The 20718-nt window shown below is 39.7% G+C and overlaps 1 protein-coding gene across 1 annotated transcript in view; it reads left to right on the plus strand.

Annotated features, from left to right (window-relative positions):
- Nucleotides 1-20718, plus strand: part of pth2ra (parathyroid hormone 2 receptor a) — a gene marked incomplete at both ends in the record, with an annotated part of 93852 nt that overhangs the window by 5851 nt on the left and 67283 nt on the right. The window contains 4 exons of the mRNA XM_080037976.1: nt 2111-2221; nt 3278-3399; nt 4661-4758; nt 16412-16580. Of these exons, the coding sequence (XP_079894102.1) occupies nt 2111-2221; nt 3278-3399; nt 4661-4758; nt 16412-16580 (500 nt within the window). The remainder of the gene's footprint in view (nt 1-2110; nt 2222-3277; nt 3400-4660; nt 4759-16411; nt 16581-20718) is intronic.

Here is a 20718-nt window from a genome sequence, read left to right on the forward strand (position 1 = left end):
CTCCTAGTGGTGACGTAAGTTGATTTTAAATGACTTACTGATCAATAGAAAAGGGCATTGCTTTTACAAGTTGCACTTAACAATGGTTTTCCATATAAGGCCAGTCATACAGTATATTGTGGTAAGAGCAGAGAGATGAGTCAGCAGGAGTGCAGATTTAGTGTTTAGTGCAACGTTAATTTTGCTTCCATTTTGATTCATCATTGTCGTCCAAAAGTCTCCCACATGTCTCAGTGCATTAATGCCTTTTTAATTTGAGTGTAGAAATACATTGAAATCCATTGGTCAGGATTTAATTACCTTTTCTGCCATGCATGCAGTGGGTCGAGTGACTTAAAGAGCAAAAGCAGACAACCTAAAATAAAGTCAACCTAAAATGTATTGACATAAGAAAGGGACTAGAGCCATTTTAAGAGAAAATAGCTCTTAAGAATTTAGATTTAAGGATATTTAAGGGAGATTCAGACCACAGACAGTGTATACTTTCCCCCTTACTACTGTAAGAATATTTTATTCAAACTAGCTTGGTGATTTTTTTTTTAAACATGAAAACCTTTCTTCTCAGATTTCAGTTCATACAATGGGATACAATCAACAGGTGTTTTGACATTTTCACAGAAGCTCATATTTCTATGCTCTTTCAGGTCGTTCTTATAAAATACGCAATAGAAAAATAATATTACAATTTGATGATTTTTCTTTTGTCCCCCCCTCCCCCGGGTCTACACAATCACTTCAATTATGTGTCACAATTAACAAGACCTGATTGGGTTAGTTTTTCTTTTTGGTAATCAGACAAGGGTTGGAGTATTGATCTGATGACAAGCTGAGCAACAGCATCACGCCACCTCTTTGGAAAAGGAAAGTATAGTTGATTCAGGATTGATTCAAACTGAATAGATTTGGACATTTCACTATCAGCGGTAAGTGAAGCACAGAGGGAATTTTTTTTTATTATGGTTTCTTAAATCCCATAACTATCTTTATAGCACAGCTATCGAACCAGAAACGGATCCATTTCCCTCTTTTTTTCTCAGCCGTCAGCAGGTGACATTCAGGTGCCATGAATGAATATGCACAGCTTTAGTTTGGAGATACGTATTGATTAGTGAAGCTGTGCATTTAATTTAATTGATATAATCTAACACAGTCAACACTCTGTGAACTTTAAGCACGATATAAAACAAAACTGTCTTCTCCAAAAAAAAAAACACAAGCCAATAGTTCCAACCATAGGCTACATGAATGTTCTAACATCTTGCAGTCATGAGACTAAATGTCCTCACAGTAGCCTTGGGTATGATGGTATCACAGAAGATGGGGCCGGTTGCACCAGCTGGACGTAAAAAAGTTTGGTGTAAGTTATCAATGTTATCAATTTGCACCTACATCCTACGAGGCGTAATATTTACTGTATTCTCAGACGTTGTACTACTTCCAGATGGTGCAAATGGTATAAATTCTACGTATGGCTCAAGGTGCATTTTACGTCCAGCCTGGTCCTATGCCTGGGCATACGTCCAGCTGGTGCAACCGGCCCCCTGCTGCATTAGTTAAGAATGTAAGCACTGCATTGCATTTCATGTCATGTCATGTTTACATTTACTGGGAACTCTCAGAACAAAACATGACGCTTGTTGTCAAAATCCCTTTTTTGTCAAAATCCATTTTGTGTAGGCTACATATAGCCTATCCTTTGTTAATATACTCCTTTACAGAGCCTAGGCTGTGTATTAACACTGGATTCAGCGCGCGCGCGCACACACACACACACACACACACACACACACACACACGCGCACACACACACACACACACACAGTACAGAGAGTCAGCCGATCATGAGGAAATATTCATTGATTTAGACAAAAAGTGATTTTGACAACCAACATTCTCCAGAATCGTTAACTCCACCTTTAAAGTCTCAGCAAAAGAGCTGAATTAAGGTTTGTCAACTGTAAGCAGTAAATAGTGAATGGGCTATGGGTCAAGTGAAAATACAACAGCAAAAAAAAATCTAATTAAATTGGAATAACGATTGACCAAATAGCAGATGACTGTATACAGTGTGTATGTCTACTTCTTCTCTGTCTTCCTCTTCTGGCTGTAGATGAGGTGTGCCCTCCGGACTGGGACGGTCTCATTTGTTGGCCCGCTGGCTCCCCTGGACTGGTTACCAAGGTTTCCTGTCCGTCTTACATCTATGATTTCAATCACAAAGGTTAGAAGCAAAGTTTATTTATTTATTCTTTTGTAGATGTACCATCAACAACACCTAGAGCTAGGAAATGATATGAATTTTTCAGTGTTTGTGCACACATATTTGGGTATTTGGTCCCTACCAGCCCGCACAAAGCTGAAATAAGACTCTTTATTTTGGGCTGATTAAGTCAGAAAATGTGTGAATTGGAAGTATGTTAAAAATTGGCATTAGCTTAAACTGAGAGCTTTTAGACAGAGGGTGAAAAAGGCTTGAAATAGGTGATGAAGAAATGGGGCGGTGTGAACAAAATAATGTGTTTTTTGACCAAAAAAACATAATAACCACTTCTAGTAGATATCAGAAATACACATTTGAACAAGTCACATGTCCCCTTTAGATAAATTCAGGCTGATTGGGCTGTTGCTATAGAACAATCAAAGTATTTTTCAACATGACTTCACTGTCTCTTACTGAATACCAGAACACTCACTTAACCATTCTGCCTGTTTGGACCTCTGCCCATGGTGAAAATGGGTTGCACTTTGATGAGAATTGTAAGTGGCGTGACTGGACTAATAGGCCTATTTCCCATTTTGACTTGGCGTAGGAAAAGCACAGGTGTTAGTAATAACCTTGTCAGTGTCTATCTATTATGTTCAAAAATCCCAGACCAGTAAGCCATGAAAGCATGACAGCCAGACAGCAGCTGAATTGAATTCAGCCATCATTATTTAATTATTTTCGCCTGTCCTACTGTGACATGTCAAAATGTGTTGAAAAGGGCGTTTGAGGATGAGAAAGCTGTGGTTTGCCCCACTTTAACAGGGGCAACAAAGCTATATGGCGGTCAGGTAGAGATCAATAAAGCACAGTCCTGAAAAAAGGTCTTATTAGCCAACATATTTAAAATGTACCTGTATATTGTTACTAAGGCAGTTCAGGTCCTTTACTATATCAAGGCTGGTAGAAATGTCACAAGTAAGCTGGTTAGAAAGTGCCACCTACATGAAATGCTTTTATCATTAACAATGTCATTGTAAAATGTCTAAACTTATTTAAGGTATGTGTTTACAGGACATGCTTACAGGAGGTGTGATTCCAACGGTTCCTGGGTGTTTGTGGACCGCTGGAACAAAACATGGAGCAACTATACAGAGTGTCTGCACTTCCTCCAGCCCAACGTCCAGGACGGTAGAGTAAGTACCACCGTAAAGCTTTTAAGCAGCAGCTGATTGGGCTAACAAGCAATTCCAATCCTATTTGCATAGGTGCATTAATGCGTAGATGTGTTAACGCACAAATTGTTTGCATATGTGCTAGCAATGAAAGCTGCAACGCCCACATGACCCCTTGGGCATGCATGCTAACTAGGGGTCTGACTGTAAACAATCTCAGATGCTCTTTGGAAAAAAAAGCAATAAGATGCTCTGCAGTTGTTTGGTCTTCATCTTATGCAAAGAGACATGACAAGTTGGTAAGTGGTACAGGTTCAAATTCCAAGGGTGTAACTTTGGATTACTAACTAATAATCGTTCGAAACTATACGACACCTATAAGCAAAAAACTCACAACAACATACCAAAAAATTATTCCATTTTGATTTAATAAACAGTGAATACAGGGGTAGACTGGACTGAACAGGCTTTTAAATGCATGTCAGCCCCTCCCAAAGGACAGGCTCAATGACAGGTCAACTCAATGCAACATTCCCTCATCTATGAAAGATCCCCATGAAAAAGGGTAAATATTTGAGGGACATCTCATCCCTAAGGTTCACCAGGGGAGCATAGGTGGAAAAGCGCCATAAGTAGCTAAAATTGCCCAAGGGACGAAACACACTGCTGTGTTAAAAAAGCAGATATTGCCAGGGATGGAACTAAAGCCACCTCTTGTTGATGGCATCAGTTGAATTTACCGGCTCCCCTGAGTCATACCAGTGCTTGGAAAAGATTTTTATTTTAGATTTCACACTAACAGGTGCTTTGTTAAATCTCCCGATGTGGTGTCTAGTTTGACTTTTTAAGCACCTTCATCCATCAGAGATTACTGGTTTTCAAACAAATAGGCAAATACTTTATCAAATACTTTTGTTCTTTGCAAGATAATTTCAACAGAACATAATTAAAGCTCTGGGAAAGGGCTACTGATCCATTCCTTAATTTGGCATATGTTAACTACCCATAATAGCATCAGTTTGAACTTCTACAGACAGTACACCTGTTATTTCCTCTACTTTCGCCTGTATTGCCTATAATATCGCCTATATTGTTTTGACAAAATGTCAAAACAATATAATTAGATGTCTAAAATCTACACGGTGAGGGCTTTCTCGTTCTCCTTGCAGCGTCCTGTGTTGCCAAGCAGCTGTGAGTCGTTCGTGTGTGTTTCTTTTCTGAGACTCTGCATCGCCTTAAATATTGGACTGAATAGCAAATGTTTCTCTCTCTCTGTCAACAGCAAGACTTCTTTGAGCGACTGTATGTCATGTATACCGTTGGCTACGCTGTGTCCTTCAGCTCTCTGTTGGTGGCCATTTTCATCATTGGATATTTCAGGTAGGAGGATATTTTCAAATGGTGTGCCTTTTTATGACACAAAACCAAAAACCCTCTTATTTCAACCCATAAACACACGCAGCAGGGGAATGACTGCAGGAGGGGGGCCCTGTACTGTGCCTGAGGGGCACTTTACACGACAACACGAAACGGTGCAAACGCGGAAAAATTCCTGCGGTTGCACTATATCATTTACAGGAAAACAGCAAACGCAGGCATGAAACCGCAGGTTTTTGAAATCACCTCCCAGGGAGGATTTTTTTGGAAAACTTAACGGTTTTGGTTTCCTGTAAACACCGAAACCATTTCCCCTGATAACGCTGACGTCACGGCTCCACCCTCACACATGCGTAGTCTATAACATTTGCTGTCAAAATACCCACAACACAAGCGAGTTATAAAGTTAGAAGACAACATGAACGGTGTCTCCACGGCACCATCACTGTGATCAGCGGAGAGTGACGTGCAGGGCTAAAATATAGGCTAACACTCGCCAATTTAGTCCAAGCGATTACCGCAGTAAGTTATTGAGACCACCCGCCACTTTGGCTGGGGAAAGATTTGTGCTCTGCCTATTTTTCTAGCTAAATAAACGTGTGTCACTTCTATATGCCAGGGACACGGCTCTCTCTACATTAAAAACACTATCAGCGTGCAGCGGTTAAGTTAGGCTACTGTTCAACAAAAGGAGCATTAAGGCTACGGCTTCACAGTAAAAGCATTTCACTGGCTAAACATTAATAGTATTTCACTGGACACACGTGAGTTGACTTTTATTTTGAAGTACGCCTAACAGGAAGGTATCCGCTCACGAAGCCCCTTCACTATCAGCAAGTCTTCTCTTTTTACGAGTTCAATGCGGTGAAATAAGAGGACAGAAAGCTTGTCTTTTACAATATTTGTAACCCCAAGCTTACACCAACCGCAAATTTAACTTACTTTTTTTTTTAAATGCTCAGAAATGTGTGCTCTACAAGTCGCGGGCCGGATGTTTGACACCACTGCCTTAGACACTTGACACAATCAATCATCAATATTAGCATGCTATTTGGCCACATATATTGGCCTATTTACAGCCCTCAGAAAACTCAGATGCAAGTTCATCAATTCATGGCTTAAAATCCTGAGCTGTAGAACTTTCAGCAGACATTCCTAGCTGTAAGCCACGTAAATTTCCTAACAGTTGGGAGCGTATGCGACGTGCGGATATGGCACAGGCTCTTTTTCAGAATTAATTCAAATCGGCCGAATTGATTCGCGGGCCACATCAAAACGTGTCGCGGGCCACATCTGGCCCGCGGGCCTTGAGTTTGACACATGTGCTGTAGGCTATTTAAAAATAAATCAAGCAAGTTAGTAGACTAATAATAACATTAATGAATTATTGGTTATCGCATCACAGAAGGCCTATTGGCCTATAATAATAAAAAAACACCACCTTAACTATGTTTACAGTTTAAAAATGTTTTGAATAAAATGCAAACCTCAGTGAATCATTTGCTCTTGTTTCTCTGTCCTGAGATTCACACAGACTGAGCAGTCTTGTTTAAATGTTACAAATTGAGCTAATAAACTGAACTTTTAATTTTTTTGCTGCAGAAGTTATCTCAGCTATTTTTTTGTTATCTAATTTGATAATAAGGTGATTGTATGCAGAATGCTCGTGCCAGAAACTCATACAGTGGTTTTGTACAGATAAATAAATAAATATTAGCAGGTTCTCAACAGTATTTCAATTTAGGGGGGGCGCGAAAAAATGTCTGTCCCCTAGGGGGGGCATGACAGAAAGTAATTGAGAACCACTGTACTAGGCTGTGTCACCGCTGACTATTGGCTTGGCATGGCTGTTACACTGCTACTACAGCGATTTCTGCCCGTTTCCTCTGAAAACATGTGTATGGGTGAAGATGTCAGATAAATTGTGTCTGAACGGGGTTTTTTTTTAAACCAAAAACTGGAAAACTGTCACGTTTTCACCGTGTAAAGTGCCCCTGAATCTTCACAGCCTGTGTGGTTTCAACAAAAGTGTTAGCTGCATAAACTACAAAATAACAGCAGGGTTTACTACCCGACAACAAGGCCCTTTTCAAGTTATCCGATGGGTTCCAAACCCCCAGTGCTTATCATCTTCATTGTGACACCTGTCCCAGTTTCCTGTTTTCTGTGGCTGTCCTGCTGTGCGCCAATCATAATGGAGCACATGGAGTCAGCACTTCTGGAGAAAGCTTTTTGTCATTGACAAAATACCCCCAAATCAGTGACTATCTCCTCACTATCCACTACTTGTTCTTTATTGTGTGTGCGCAGAGACAAAAACCCATCCAATACATGGCCTAAACTCTGTAAACAAGCATATTCCAGCTATGGTGGACAACTTTTGTTTACATACCCTTTGTTTATATACCAGTTTACAGATCCTAGGCTGTTTATTAACACCACAGTACTGACAGGTAGTCGATCATGAGGAGATATTCACAGATTTCACCGAATGAGCATTCTCCAGAACCGCTGACTCCACCTTTACAAATTTGTTTGATTACTGTCCCTATTTGATCTCTTATGTCTTGAGCCAGTTGTTGTAAGCTTGTATTAGCTTAGTATCATCTGAAACATTTAGTTGGTTTCCAAATTTCTCCTTTTTCTGATTAAATAATGCAGCAATAGTAGTTAAAAGCACAATCAAACTTTAGGTGCACAGCTTACTGGAATAGTGAGCAACAATTATGCAGCTCGATATCTCTACCCGTTATGTCCACAACCCAACAAAGACATCAGTAGGTCTGACCTTTGTGTGTATGAGACTGGAGTTTGTGTTAGATCTCCAACCTTCAATTACAGTAACGTTGACTTTTGTTATAAATGGTAAATGGACTTGACTTATATAGCGCTTTTCTAGCCGATTTTCTCAGCCCCAAAGCGCTTTACATATCTTACCACATTCACCCATTCATACACACACTCATACACCGATGGCAGTAGCTGCCATGCAAGGCGCTCTCTGAACCATCGGGAGCAATTTCGGGTTCAGTGTCTTGCCCAGGGACACTTCGACATGTAGACGGGGAATCGAACCTCCGACCCTGCACTCCAGAGGCAACCTTCCTACCCACTTCGCCACTGCCGCCCAATGATGATCACAATCCTTCCCTACCGCTAACCAATTATATTCCTGTCTTACAGTGGCACCTCGAATACATGTAATTATGTTGAAGTGGGTCTGAGTGCACGTTAGAAGTGCGACCAGCTTTTACAAATTAGACAAAACCCACCTTAATTAATGAATGGTGAATAAATGGAAAAGTGATGGAACCAGGTCCTGAACTAAACTGACCTCATTTGCTGAGGCCTGGTACTGGTGTAATGTAATCACTGATTCTTGTTACAAAAACCATCCTCTAATTTCATACCCAGGGCCACAACTTTACTGGCAAGACGCCATTGGGTCAAGCCTGACCAAGCAGCTTGTGATTTTACAGGGCACCGCAAAGGCAGTGTGGACCGACAAAGAATAGGAGTCCGGGAATCAAAACAAAATCAAATTCAAGTCAAAGTCTTTTATTGTCAGTTCTGATATATGCAAGACATACATCAGCATTGAAATGGCGTTTATCTCTGACCAACAGTGCAGTTAGAACGTTAAAATAAAAAATGTAGAGTTAAATAAGATAAACAAGATAAACATAAACAATATTTACATAAGATACATTCTAAATACTAAGTAGTGCAAAGGAAATGTCTGTGCAATACAAAACAGTATATACTAGGGCTGTCAAGCGATTAAAACAATTAATCTAATTAATTACAGGCTCTGTGATTAATTCATCTAAATTAATCGCATACTTATATGACACTTTTATACCTGTTTGTAAACAGCTGTATAGCCTACTACAGTTTGTTTCTCTGTCTCTCTCTCTCTCTCTCTCGCGCACTCGCTCTCCGTCTCTCGTAACTTCTGTCTCCTCCCCTCAGCCAGCTTTATACATGAACTAGCGCCGAATTTTCTCAAAAAAACAAGCAGACAAAATTACGACTTTCCATCTCCCACAACAGACAGCGCTGCACTGCCACCATTTCGTAGCCTACTCATAGGCAAAAATATTGACACACACACACACGGGGCGGGTGCTAGACAGCTAGCAAACAAAATTGGAGGAAGATTGAGAGATAGGCCTACTGTTTTGAACCTAGCCTACATTGTTGCACCCACTAAATCAATAATGCACGGACACTGCGGAGAATTAAGTAAGATGTCTTCCTACCTTCATGCATCCCATAAACCGTCCATAGAGCCCTCGAGTCGGCCCCTTTCCCCTGCTTCTCTCTTTACCTTTCTCCCTTTAACCCACGCGCCCGGCCCGGCGAGCTACAGGTGCAGCTCCGCACCACTTTTGCACCGGGTCAAAGGGCATTATAGAAGTGCGATTAATCTGCGTTAATTTTTTTAATCGCGTTAATTTTTCTGTGATTAATTAATCGAAATTAACGCGTTAATTTGACAGCCCTAGTATATATACAATAGAATAGAAAGTAAAACATAGATCAGTTAAAATGAAATGTGCAATGTGATGAAAAATATTTACAATGTGAAATATGCATCATCATTTGACTTTTGGAGAAGAGGAGACCTGCTGATAATATAATTGCTAAACAATTAAGCAGTGAAAACAAGAAAGCAGTATTTTAGATATATGTAAATTAAGTCTTAATTGGTGGGAATGCTGAAAGCATTCACAGCTCTAATATTCTGCGTATTTATTTTTATTCCGCCACTTTAACCCTCTGAGACCCATTCTACCATTCCGTTTTTCTATATTTTTGTATTTTACTTGATAAAAATCTTATTTTTTACACCAGCATTACGTTTTGACATCCAAATGAATCAGCACAACCTCAGGTAATTGTATATGTAACACAATAAAAACTTGTATGCATTCTAATATGGAATATTGGTCCAAAAAGCTAAAACAAATGAAAATCGTAACTTCAATTTTGACATATTTCATTTAAAAAAAAAGTAAACCATTAAAACAAAAGAAAATCTGAATCTAAAAAGTTGCACACACAAGTTCGTGTTCTGCCAGAAGTTACCAGAGGTTTCTAGCTTCTTCAGTTCAGGAGTTATGCTCATTCTTTTGGGCAGTGTATACAGGCGTTTTTTCTACTAGAAGTGGTAAGATGTGTCAACAGCAGAAGCAAGACCCAGTGTCAGGTAAAACAGAGTTTTAATTAAATTTCACATAATAAACAGAGTATTCTTTGAACAATATGGTTGAAAATATGAACAATATGAATATTATGAACAATATAATGGAAAATATTAATATTATGAACAATATGATGGAAAATATCAACTAAATCTGTAAAAAATATATACATGGTAAATAATCAAATCAATCAATCAATCAATCAATCAATCAATCAATCAATCAATCAATTTAAAAATCTGACTCCACTGACTGCAGTGGAGGGCCTCAGGCTGTGGTGGATTGACAGAAGCTGCAGGGTCTGCTTCCTCCCTGTAACATAAGAGAATCAACATCTAAAAATATAATCAATCTAGGCAAATAAAACACAGTGATTTTTGTACTTACTAGGTCTGTGTTGTTGGAGTAAAAACAGTATATGCTATCTGTAATCCAATAACACATTTCCATACTAAAACTCTGTAGCCTGTATATTTAGAACTGAAATTAGGTCATTTTTACCTTGCTCCACTATTCAAATGAATGTATCTCTGTTCTTATAAAAACCCTGTCTCCAAATCGATGACTTTTCCCAATAGTGTTTTATTTGTCATGTTATAGGTGTTCTGACATGAACGTAAAAAACTTAGGCTAAGTGTTTTTACAATAAGAGTTTTTATGAGTTTTATGGTTATAATTCTGTTTCTGAACCTGACCAAGAGCCACCCCGTAAAAGACACCTTGCTGCGCATCCCATCTCAGTGCCAGTGCGATGATCATCCACCCGCACTCAGCGAGCACACGTCACTGCCACACCCCCAAACATCAAGTGTATTTGCCAGGTAGATAAGGCTACGATTATCACTCTCCCAGCTGCTCTTACACGCAAAGCTACTTTTTCCACAATCACATCCCATTATTATCCATTATTAGCCTATATGGATCTCACTGTTCAGTCTTCTAAAATGAACGTATTTTCTCGCTGTTGCGCCGTCTTATCTGCGCGGATAAACTTGCCAAAACACAGACAGTGATTTGGAGTGAAAATAAGCTTGTGGCCAAACGACGACCAGAATATCCATGATTTATAAAGCTGATTATTGTCTGTTTTGGCTCTGAGCACCGTTAACGTTACACCCCCCTCTCCCCCCCCCCCCCCCCGCGCGCCTCTATCTCTCTCCATCTCTCTCTCTCTCTCTCTCACACACACACACACACACACACACACACACACACACACACACACACACACACACACACACACACACACACACACACACACACAAACAAACAAAGCGAGAGACGTCTTTTGTTATAGAAAGGTTGTAGTCCTTCACAATGTTGATGCTTTCATAAAAGATTATGCTAGCTAGGCTACTTACTTGTTATCCTGAAGAGGATCAATCCCGTCTCCAAACTGCTCATCTTCGGAGCAGCAGGACACCGGGGCCGAGTCCTCAATGTCCTCACCGGCATCCTTGTCAAAAAGATACTCATATACCTCCTCTCTTGTGAATTTACGTTTTGCCTTTTCTCTTTATCGTTATTTGGTTGTTGGCTTTTTTTCCCTCTCTCTCTGACTGTCAAACTCCGGTTGTCAAACTCAGCGCGAGCGGACATTGATTCACTCTGATTGGTCAGCCTACTAAAGCTGTGATGTCATTTAATGTAGCCAATAGGAGTGTATAAAGTACTAGACGTCACTAGCTAAGATGGCGACTGAAGATAAATCTATAAATCATTTGTTTACTGCAAGACAGTGAGGGAGACGTAACTCTGCCTCTTGCTACTTAGTGCATACTCTGTGCATTCCACCGGTTATACCGCGTTACACAAAACGAAAGTTACGAGGTTAAATCATTGGGTAAATAGTCTTCTCACACAGGTCCTTTTTGGCTTGCTTTTTAGAGATGTTTGTCTAATTGTTAGCTTAAAAAACAGCATGTCTTTATCTGAAACCGTCAAGGAGATATGACGCTCTAAAGAATATATTGTATGTCGGAGCGCCGGCGCTCCCGTGGGCATGATAGAGTTAAAGAACTTCAACAACTTCAACATACTTCAACCTTCAAACTTCTTCCATATATAAAAATGTTCAGCTCTTCAAGGACTTCTTGAGACCATTTCAACATTATTTCAACATAACATATAATTTCTTATTTTTTCTACGTTTTATGAAAAATATTCAAATCCCATCTACTCATTCATACTTATTCCCACAAACTTCATAGACCCTTCCAATTGTTCAGCTATTTCAGGACATTAATTTGTATGATTCAGAATTTTTTGCCACATTGAAAAATTTCAAAGAAATTCAACTTTTATGAATTTTAATATTTCATGCAAAATGATGATCGTTTCTACTCGTTCATACTTCATCGTAGAGACTCCATTCAACGTTTTCCCTGTTCGTCTTGCAGAGGAGCACACTTTCATAATTCACTATTTTTTCATAAAATGTATAACTTCAGAGATGTTAAAGGTTTATTAAACAACAAATCTCTCAATGTTAATTAATAGGGAAAGGGTCCAAACGCTAAGCGTTTGGACATGTCGCCAAACGCTACTCCTCATTGATACTTCATCCGAGAAACTTAATTCAAACAGATAAATATTCAGCCGTCTTTCTTCTTTTATTGTTACTATTCAACATTTTCAACAAATGTTTAGTTTTCACATGAGCCAGCCTTGTTTGATGCGGTGCAAAATCAATATTATACAGTGAGTGGATGGAGCAACATCCCTAGACCAGATGCAAAATGTACTCCATTTTCAACTTGCTGGCCATACCAATTTCTTTACAATACAGACCCAAATTTCACACTGAATCTTAATCGGAATCTTCTGGTTCTCACGGTATGTTCATTTTATCTGTCAGACAAACGGTTTGCCAGATAGAAGCAGCAGTTTCGGCTTATACGTTCAGTTGAAATCGCCTGTGTGTGTGATCCCTTAGGGCAGGGGTTTTCAAAGTGTGAGAGAGTGAGCCCCCCCTCAGAGAACAAATTTCAGCGGAGCCCCCCCCCAAAAAAAAATTATTTTACAAATTTAAACATGTTTTTTTTTTAAACATTCTAAACATTTTTGTGCGTTTTTAAACACATTTAATACATCTTAACATCTTAATCCAGTGTTTTAATCCTGCTTCCTTTAAGAATGGATAATACTGACTGAGTGTGCATCGGAGTGAGAAAGATAGGCAGACAGACTTGCCCAAATTATTGACTAGTTAAATGTCATTCACACACCCAGTGTTTTTTCGCTAGTGCCTCCAATGTCCTGTTGGAGGAGAATAGCAGCCAGTGGAGAACCAGACCCTCCTAGGGGGGTCCGGGGGTATGCCCCCCCGGGAGATTTTTTTTCACCTTTTTAAAGTGAAATGCATTAATCTGGTCCACTTTGAGAGGACAATTAAGAGGCTAAATATGAGGAATTTTGTGTGAACAAATAATTTGGAGACACTGGGTCTGATGAATTAGAAGCTATTGAAGAAGGACACATGGATTTTCCATAAAAATATTAATTTAAAATAAACAAAATGTATGCAGGGTCCTCTGGGTTGGGCTTGGTGCTCTTTTTCTTTAACGAGACCTATTTCTCTGTAATTTACTGAATGCATTTAAATGCAGTGAGGGGAACGAAGCAGAAGAACTTGTGTCCAGCTATGCCGTGATCTTAGTATAAAAAACAAAAACAAAAAAAAATATATTTTTTTTTAGTTTTTCTTTTTTTTTACATATTCATCTGCGCCCCCCTGCCATAACCCCGCGCCCCCCCACAGTTTGAAAACCGCTGCCTTAGGGGGAGAGATCTGTTAGTGTATGTTCACCAGCTGTGACCACTTGAGGCTGATTAGCTCTCACTCACCATGGTGACCCCTGGACCGGCACCTGTCTTTGACTCAACGATGACATCATAGGCTAATGTAGGTCAAACTCCAATCCCTTAGGCTCCATAGAGAATACATAGACCAAGGGCCTATCCGAAAACTTTTTTTTGCATAGGAAATTTCCTTTCCTATCGAGATGAACCGGAAGTACTCGGCGGATAGGTGATCCGAATTCTCCAAATGCTTAGGAAAGGCATAGGAAAGGAGCCTCGATTAATCCTTTAACCCTCCTTTAGCATAGGTTACTCCTGACCAACCTATGCTAAAGGAAAGGAGATAGTGGTATCCCATAATCCTTTACGGCGGCAAGATTTAAAGCAACAGGCCACCGCCGGAGTTTACCGACTCTACACGAATACGAACGAGAGGTAAAACAGAAGAGAGGAGAGGAGAAGAGAGGAAGATTTAACTCTGCTAAAACAAAATACCCCCCCCCCCACACACACACACACAGGCTAAAGATAATAAAGAACTCATAAAAGACCAACATCATAATAGTTATTTTCGTAGCACATAATTTACACCATAAGAAAATAAAATACCAACTTCACATTTAATGAAGTTACTGGGGGCAGTTCATTTCAACATCAACACAAGTGTAGCCTCTTTTTATTCCACATGTGAATTGGGATATATGGGAGTGATTCTCACTCTGTTGGCGACAACCTGATTAAAATCAATATGAAAAGAACGCATGGATCAAACGAGCGCTTGTTGTGGTCAATTTTCGGAGAATAGGCTATAGTGTAGTTTCACGCTAGTGACTCACGTCAGCAATACTCGCCGTCGCGCAATGACGTCGGTTAGGAAAAGTGGAGTCGAATTCATTTGAAACAGCGCTGTCCTTTCCTACGTTCGATAGGAAGCACCTTTCATCTCTCCTTAACCCCGATGACGTTTAGGGGTTAAGGCATAGGAAAGGAGGTTTATAGGTTAGGAGATTGGACTTTTCGGATAGGCCCCAAGTTCAAGTGAAATTTTTATAAGTCGAGAGCTTGAGAATGCTTTTCCTCCAATAACTTTGAAAATTTTCAACTTTTTCAGGAGTTTGAAATGACCCCCTCTGGAAAGTGGTAGAGGTTCCCGAAAATATGAAAATATGCATATGGATTAAAAAAAAAATTGGTCCAAAAATTACGTCACAGCCCCATTCAAAGCGGGTGGGAAAAATTCAAAATGCATTAACTCAGTCATTTTTCATCTGGTAAACTTCATTCCACATTCTACATGTTCAGCTCCTTCAGGACATTACATGGTAGTATCCTGATTGAGCTGAACACAGGGTTGGGGGTTCGAATCCCCATTCCAACACAACATTTTAGACTTCACCGGATTTTCTTCAAAATTTGCACAGATGTTGATTATGACTCAGAGATGACATCATAAGAGTTTAGAGGTCAATGGTCAAATTTCAAGGTCACTGTGACGTTGCCTTTTGTGACTGTATTATCTCATGAACGCTTCCACGTTTTTTCTTCAAATTTTGCACAAATGTTGATTCTGACTCAAAGATGAACTGATTACATTTTGGAGGTCATAGTTCAAGGTCATAATTCATTCCTCATTTCAGCTAGAAAGTCCATTCAAACTTCCAAATATTCCACATTTCTCAAACATTGTATTATTCAATCATTCTGTTCATTCAGATATATTCATCCTTCGTTCTTCATCAACATTCAGCAGTGAAGCGTCAGCTTCTTCAGCATCAGCTTCAGCAGCGTCAGCATTCACACCGCAATTTCTTCAAGGAATTGCATTTCTAGTTATAATTACAATCCATTATAGAGAAGACTTGTGTCAGCATTAATGAGTACACCATTGATGGGTACTAAAAGGAAAGCGTCTGCCACTGTTGTTGATTAGCACAAAGTTTGATCAGTAGTAGACAGTACCCGAACTTCTCAGGAAACAGGACAGTGTCGTGGGTAAACATCAGAGACACACGTTAACTTCAAATGGCACACGGATCGGTTGGCGGGTTAGATTTCAAACACAACACAACTTTGAGGAGGCCTCTTCCCCGGCTTCCCTTGGCACTTTCTTTTCTCAGTCCTCGGTTACTCTCTCTCTATAGACACTGTCACTGTAAGAGTGTGCATCGGCCCAGTATGACGCTCTATTTATAAAGCTATACAGTACATGAATGTATCAAAACACAGTCAATACTTATATTAGGGTATTACAGTGCAGTGCAACTATGGGATATGGATGTAATGCAAGACAAAAACATTGTTTTCCTGTTATCAATGCTGTAAACTAATATAGCCTATATAGAAAAATATTTGTAAATTATTTTTACACAAAGGTTCAACCCCCCCCCCCCCCCACACACACACACACACACACTGCCAACACAGATTTATTTTCTGCTTTTACACAGTCACTGGGAACAAAACCAAATTTCAGATATAATAATAAAGAAGCATGTACAGGGTGCATCTGTGCTGTGCTGGCTTCTGTTACAGATTTTTGCAAGTACAGCAACATGTGAAGTTGAATACTTCCATTTAAACTTGTTCTCCAGACATACATTTGATCAACATGAATGTAATTCCTCTTTCTTTTGGCTTTCCATTGGCAGGCGTCTTCACTGCACCAGAAACTACGTCCACATGCACCTGTTTGTCTCCTTCATGTTGCGGGCAGTCAGCATCTTTGTCAAGGACAGAGTGGTCCACACCAGTGCTGGATTGCAGGACTTTGACTCTGCCCTATTGGACAACTTCAAAACTGTTAGCAAGTCACAGTATGTAAGTATGTTTCTTCTTTAATCTTTTCTTTAAACCTTTTAGCCTTCACAACTGAATTTAAAGTAAAGTGCGTAAGAGCTCTTGAGTGCTCAGCAGTGGGCCATATAAAGTGGTTTTACAACATTGAAGGATGACAGCCTTTGGGTGGTAAGCCCCCGCGATTTAGTTGACTGTCTTTCAAAACCAACAAGAATATTGGCTGCATTCTTGAATTGCACACCCTATAGAGATAATGGCACATCCCCTTGGCATTTTGTTTGTTTTCCCCGATCTTGATGTGATGTAAGCATCTTTTGAAAAAAAAATGTAAGTGGTACGTTTACTTTTCTAAAGGTCATTCTGCTGCAGTTGTCTGCTACGGAGAATGAGCAATTGAGAACAAAATATGGAGTAAGACCCATTTCACAAGTTAGAATGTCTGTAAAAAAAATAATTCTCCGGTATTTCAGGAAGATGAAATGTTTTCTTGTTTTCATTAAACTGAGAGCAATTTCTTTATCCAATTTCCTGGTCCATTTAAATTCATTTAGCCTATATAAACCCAAATAGTAATTAATAAATATATATATATATATTAATTATTGAATGGATTTTTAATTGAAAGAGTCACAGAGTACAAATATCTCGGCATCTGGTTAGATGATAAACTCACTTTTAATTTTCATATAAAAAATCTTGTTTGTCGACTACGACAAAAAATTGGCTATTTTTATAGGAACAAAACCACCTTCCCTTTATTTAGTAGGAAAAGGATTATTGAGGCAGTTTTCATGTCTGTCCTTGATTACGATGATGTGGTTTACCGGCATGCATCACATTCATGTCTTAAACTCCTGGACTCTGTTTTTCACTCTGCTTTAAGGTTCATCACAGGAGATGCTTATGATACACACCATTGTCTTTTATATGAAAAGGTTGGGTGGTCCTCCCTTAAAGAGAGACGTGACGCACATTGGCACATTTTTATTTACAAAGCCTTGACCGGGAAGCTTCCTCGTTATTTAACAGAAATGCTGCAAATTTCAGATGGGCTTTATCAGACCCGCTCCACTGACATGCTTATGCTTTATGTCCCACAAGCCCGGTCTGAGCTGGGAAAGACAGCTTTTAGCTTCAGTGCCCCCGACTCCTGGAATAACTTACAGCAACAAATTAAACTAAATACCTTCATATCTTTTAACCAATTTAAACAAACTATCTTAAATCTGCCAAACTCTACCTGTAACTGTTTTAATTAGACTATATTGTACTTTCACCCATTGCTGCCACTCTTCACCACTATGTAAATGTTTCAATTGTTTTTTTTCTCTTCACCTGTTGTTGTGTATTTGATGTTTTTGCATTGAATATTGTTTATGTATTGTTGTTTTTCCTTTGAATTTGCTTTGAACTCGACATCATTGTAAATGAGGGTCACCCCTCAATTGGTCTCTCGAGGATAAATAAAAGTTAAATTAAATGAAATATATATATATATATATATATATATATTAGAGGTGGGCATAGATTAATTTTTTTAATCTAGATTAATCTAGATTAATTTTGGAATTAATCTAGATTAATCTAGATTAAAATGTCTCATTTGAATTCATTCATAATATGTGTGTGCTCCTAAATAATGACTCAAAGTAAGTCTTTGAGAACGTGTTTCTCAAGCCAGGTGGCGCATCAGACCAGGGGCTCATCTGCTTGAGGAAGCTGTTCTACTATGATAATTGGTGATGAAAATAAATAATGTTCAACAAGATGTTACTTAGTAACGCGTTACCGGCATCGGACCCCTTTTTTCAGTAACGAGTAATCTAACGTGTTACTATCTCCAAACCAGTAATCAGATTAAAGTTACTCATCAAAGTCACTGTGCGTTACTTTTTCTGTAATTTTCCTTAGTGAAACATTTTACATAACTGCACAAGTGACTGCGATTGCGATTGTATGTAAATAAATGTGCACGCATGTGTCTCTAAACGCTCCAACTGCTCCAACCGCTCCTCTCGTCTTTTTGGTAGCGCCCCTCTCTGACATGCAGCGTGTGTGTGTGCGCATGTGTCTGTGTGTGTGTGTGTGCAGCAGCATTACGGCCGAACTGTGGCGCAAAACAAAGTTTTCCCCCCGATGAAATATAGCGTCTGCTAAGGGGATATTTAGGATTCGGGTACGGTGACGTTGAAGAGATAGAAGTGTTTAAAACTTGGAAACTTATAGTCACGTGGCGACCGGTGGCCACACACACCCACCCTGCGTTCCAATACCCGATTGTGTCGTGGGCAAGTGATGGAGAGAGAGAGCGGCGGGTGTGTGAGAGAATAAAGGCTCCTCAAGTGTCAACAACGGCCCCCGGCTATTATTATCTCCCCTGAGCCGAACAGGAGGTGGAATAAGAGATTAACGGCGATATTTTTTTTATCGCCGATAAGAGTCTAGCGTTAACGCAGCACGTTAACGCCGATAACGGCCCACCACTAATATATATATATATATATATATGTGGATATAAATAAATGACTAATAATGAAACTACCTGGTTTTAACGTTGTATTTGCTACATTTATCACATAATGACTGACAACCACCTTAACACAAATATCTTGTGAAAAAACAACAACAAAACAACATGCTGAAATGATATTTGCAGACTTTCAAGTTTGTGAAGGAGGATTAATCTTTCATGAAAGTTAATTAAAAATGGACAGCTGCATAATGTCTTGTTACACTTCGAGTGTTCAGCAACTCATAATCCATGCAGGCAATCTTCATTTTCGCACTGTCTGCACCTTTGGAAGATATTCGCTTTGTACTGAAAGTGTACATGCGTTCATTCATTATAAGACTTTATACTCTAAGGCCCTGTTCTCACGGTGAAAACGTGACAGTTTTCCCGTTTTTGGTTTAAAAAAAAACCCGTTCAGACACAATTTATCCGACATCTTCACTCGTACACATGTTTTCTGAGGAAACGGGACGAAATCGCTGTAATAAGCATGCCAGGCCAGCAGTTGGCGGTACAAGGTAGTAGTAGATAGCTTTTCCGGTACAATTTGATGCATAAAACCTTACTGTAACGGAAAATTAATGCCACTAACGTTCATAAAGCGGTGGGTGTAAGCTTGGGGTTACAAGTATTGTAAATTACAAGCTTTCTGTCCTCTTATTTCACCGCATTGAACTCGTGAAAACAGAAGACATGCTGATAGTGAAGGGGCTTTGTGAGCGGCTACTTTCCTGTTAGGCGTACTTCAAAATAAAAGTCGACTCACGTTTGTCCAGTGAAATGCTATTAATGTTTAGCCAATGAAATGTTTTTACTGTGAAGCCGTAGCCTTAATGCTCCTTTTGATGAACAGTAACTTAACCGCTGCACGCTGAACTATGGATAGTGTTTGTTTAATGTAGAGAGAGCCGTGTCCCTGGCATATAGAAGCTACACACGTTTATTTGGCTAGAAAAACCGGCAGAGCACAAATCTTTCCCCAGACAAAGTGGCCGGTGGTCTCAATAATTTACTAATCGCTTAGACTAAATTGGCGAGTGTTATATTTGAGCCCTGCGCGACACTCTCCGCTGATCACAGTGATGGTGCCGCGGAGACACCGTGCATGTCATGTTGTCTTCTAACTTTATAACTCGCGTGTGGGTATTTTGACAGCAAATGTTATAGACTACGCATACGTGAAGTGGAGCCGTGACGTCAGCGTTACCAGGGGAAATGGTTTCGGTGTTTACAAGAAACCAAAACCGTTGTGTTTTCCAAAAAATCCTCCCTTGGAGGTGATCTCAAAAACCTGCGGTTTCATGCCTGCGTTTGCTGTTTTCATGTACATGATATAGTGCAACCGCGGGAATATTTCCGCGTTTGCACCGTTTCGTGTTGTCGTGTAAAGTGCCCCTAAGGTGAATTACTGGGTTCTGACTCTACAGCAGAATGTTGGTGTCAAAACCCCCGAAACATTTCTCTGCCTGAAGCCAGGCCATTGTCTTGTTTTCACACCTAGCCAGCCCAGCCAGGATGTGCCCCCCTTTCGCTTCTGCCATTGGTCAGAAGTCTTATTGCTGTTTTTGATAATAGCTAGTGAGCTGGCTATGCTCGCTCTCTTCTCTGCTGAACCCACCCTGAGAGGTGGAGGTAAAGCTCCTTCTT

The sequence above is a fragment of the Ammodytes marinus genome, assembly GCF_949987685.1.
Source record: "Ammodytes marinus genome assembly, chromosome: 12".
NCBI lineage: Eukaryota > Metazoa > Chordata > Actinopteri > Uranoscopiformes > Ammodytidae > Ammodytes > Ammodytes marinus.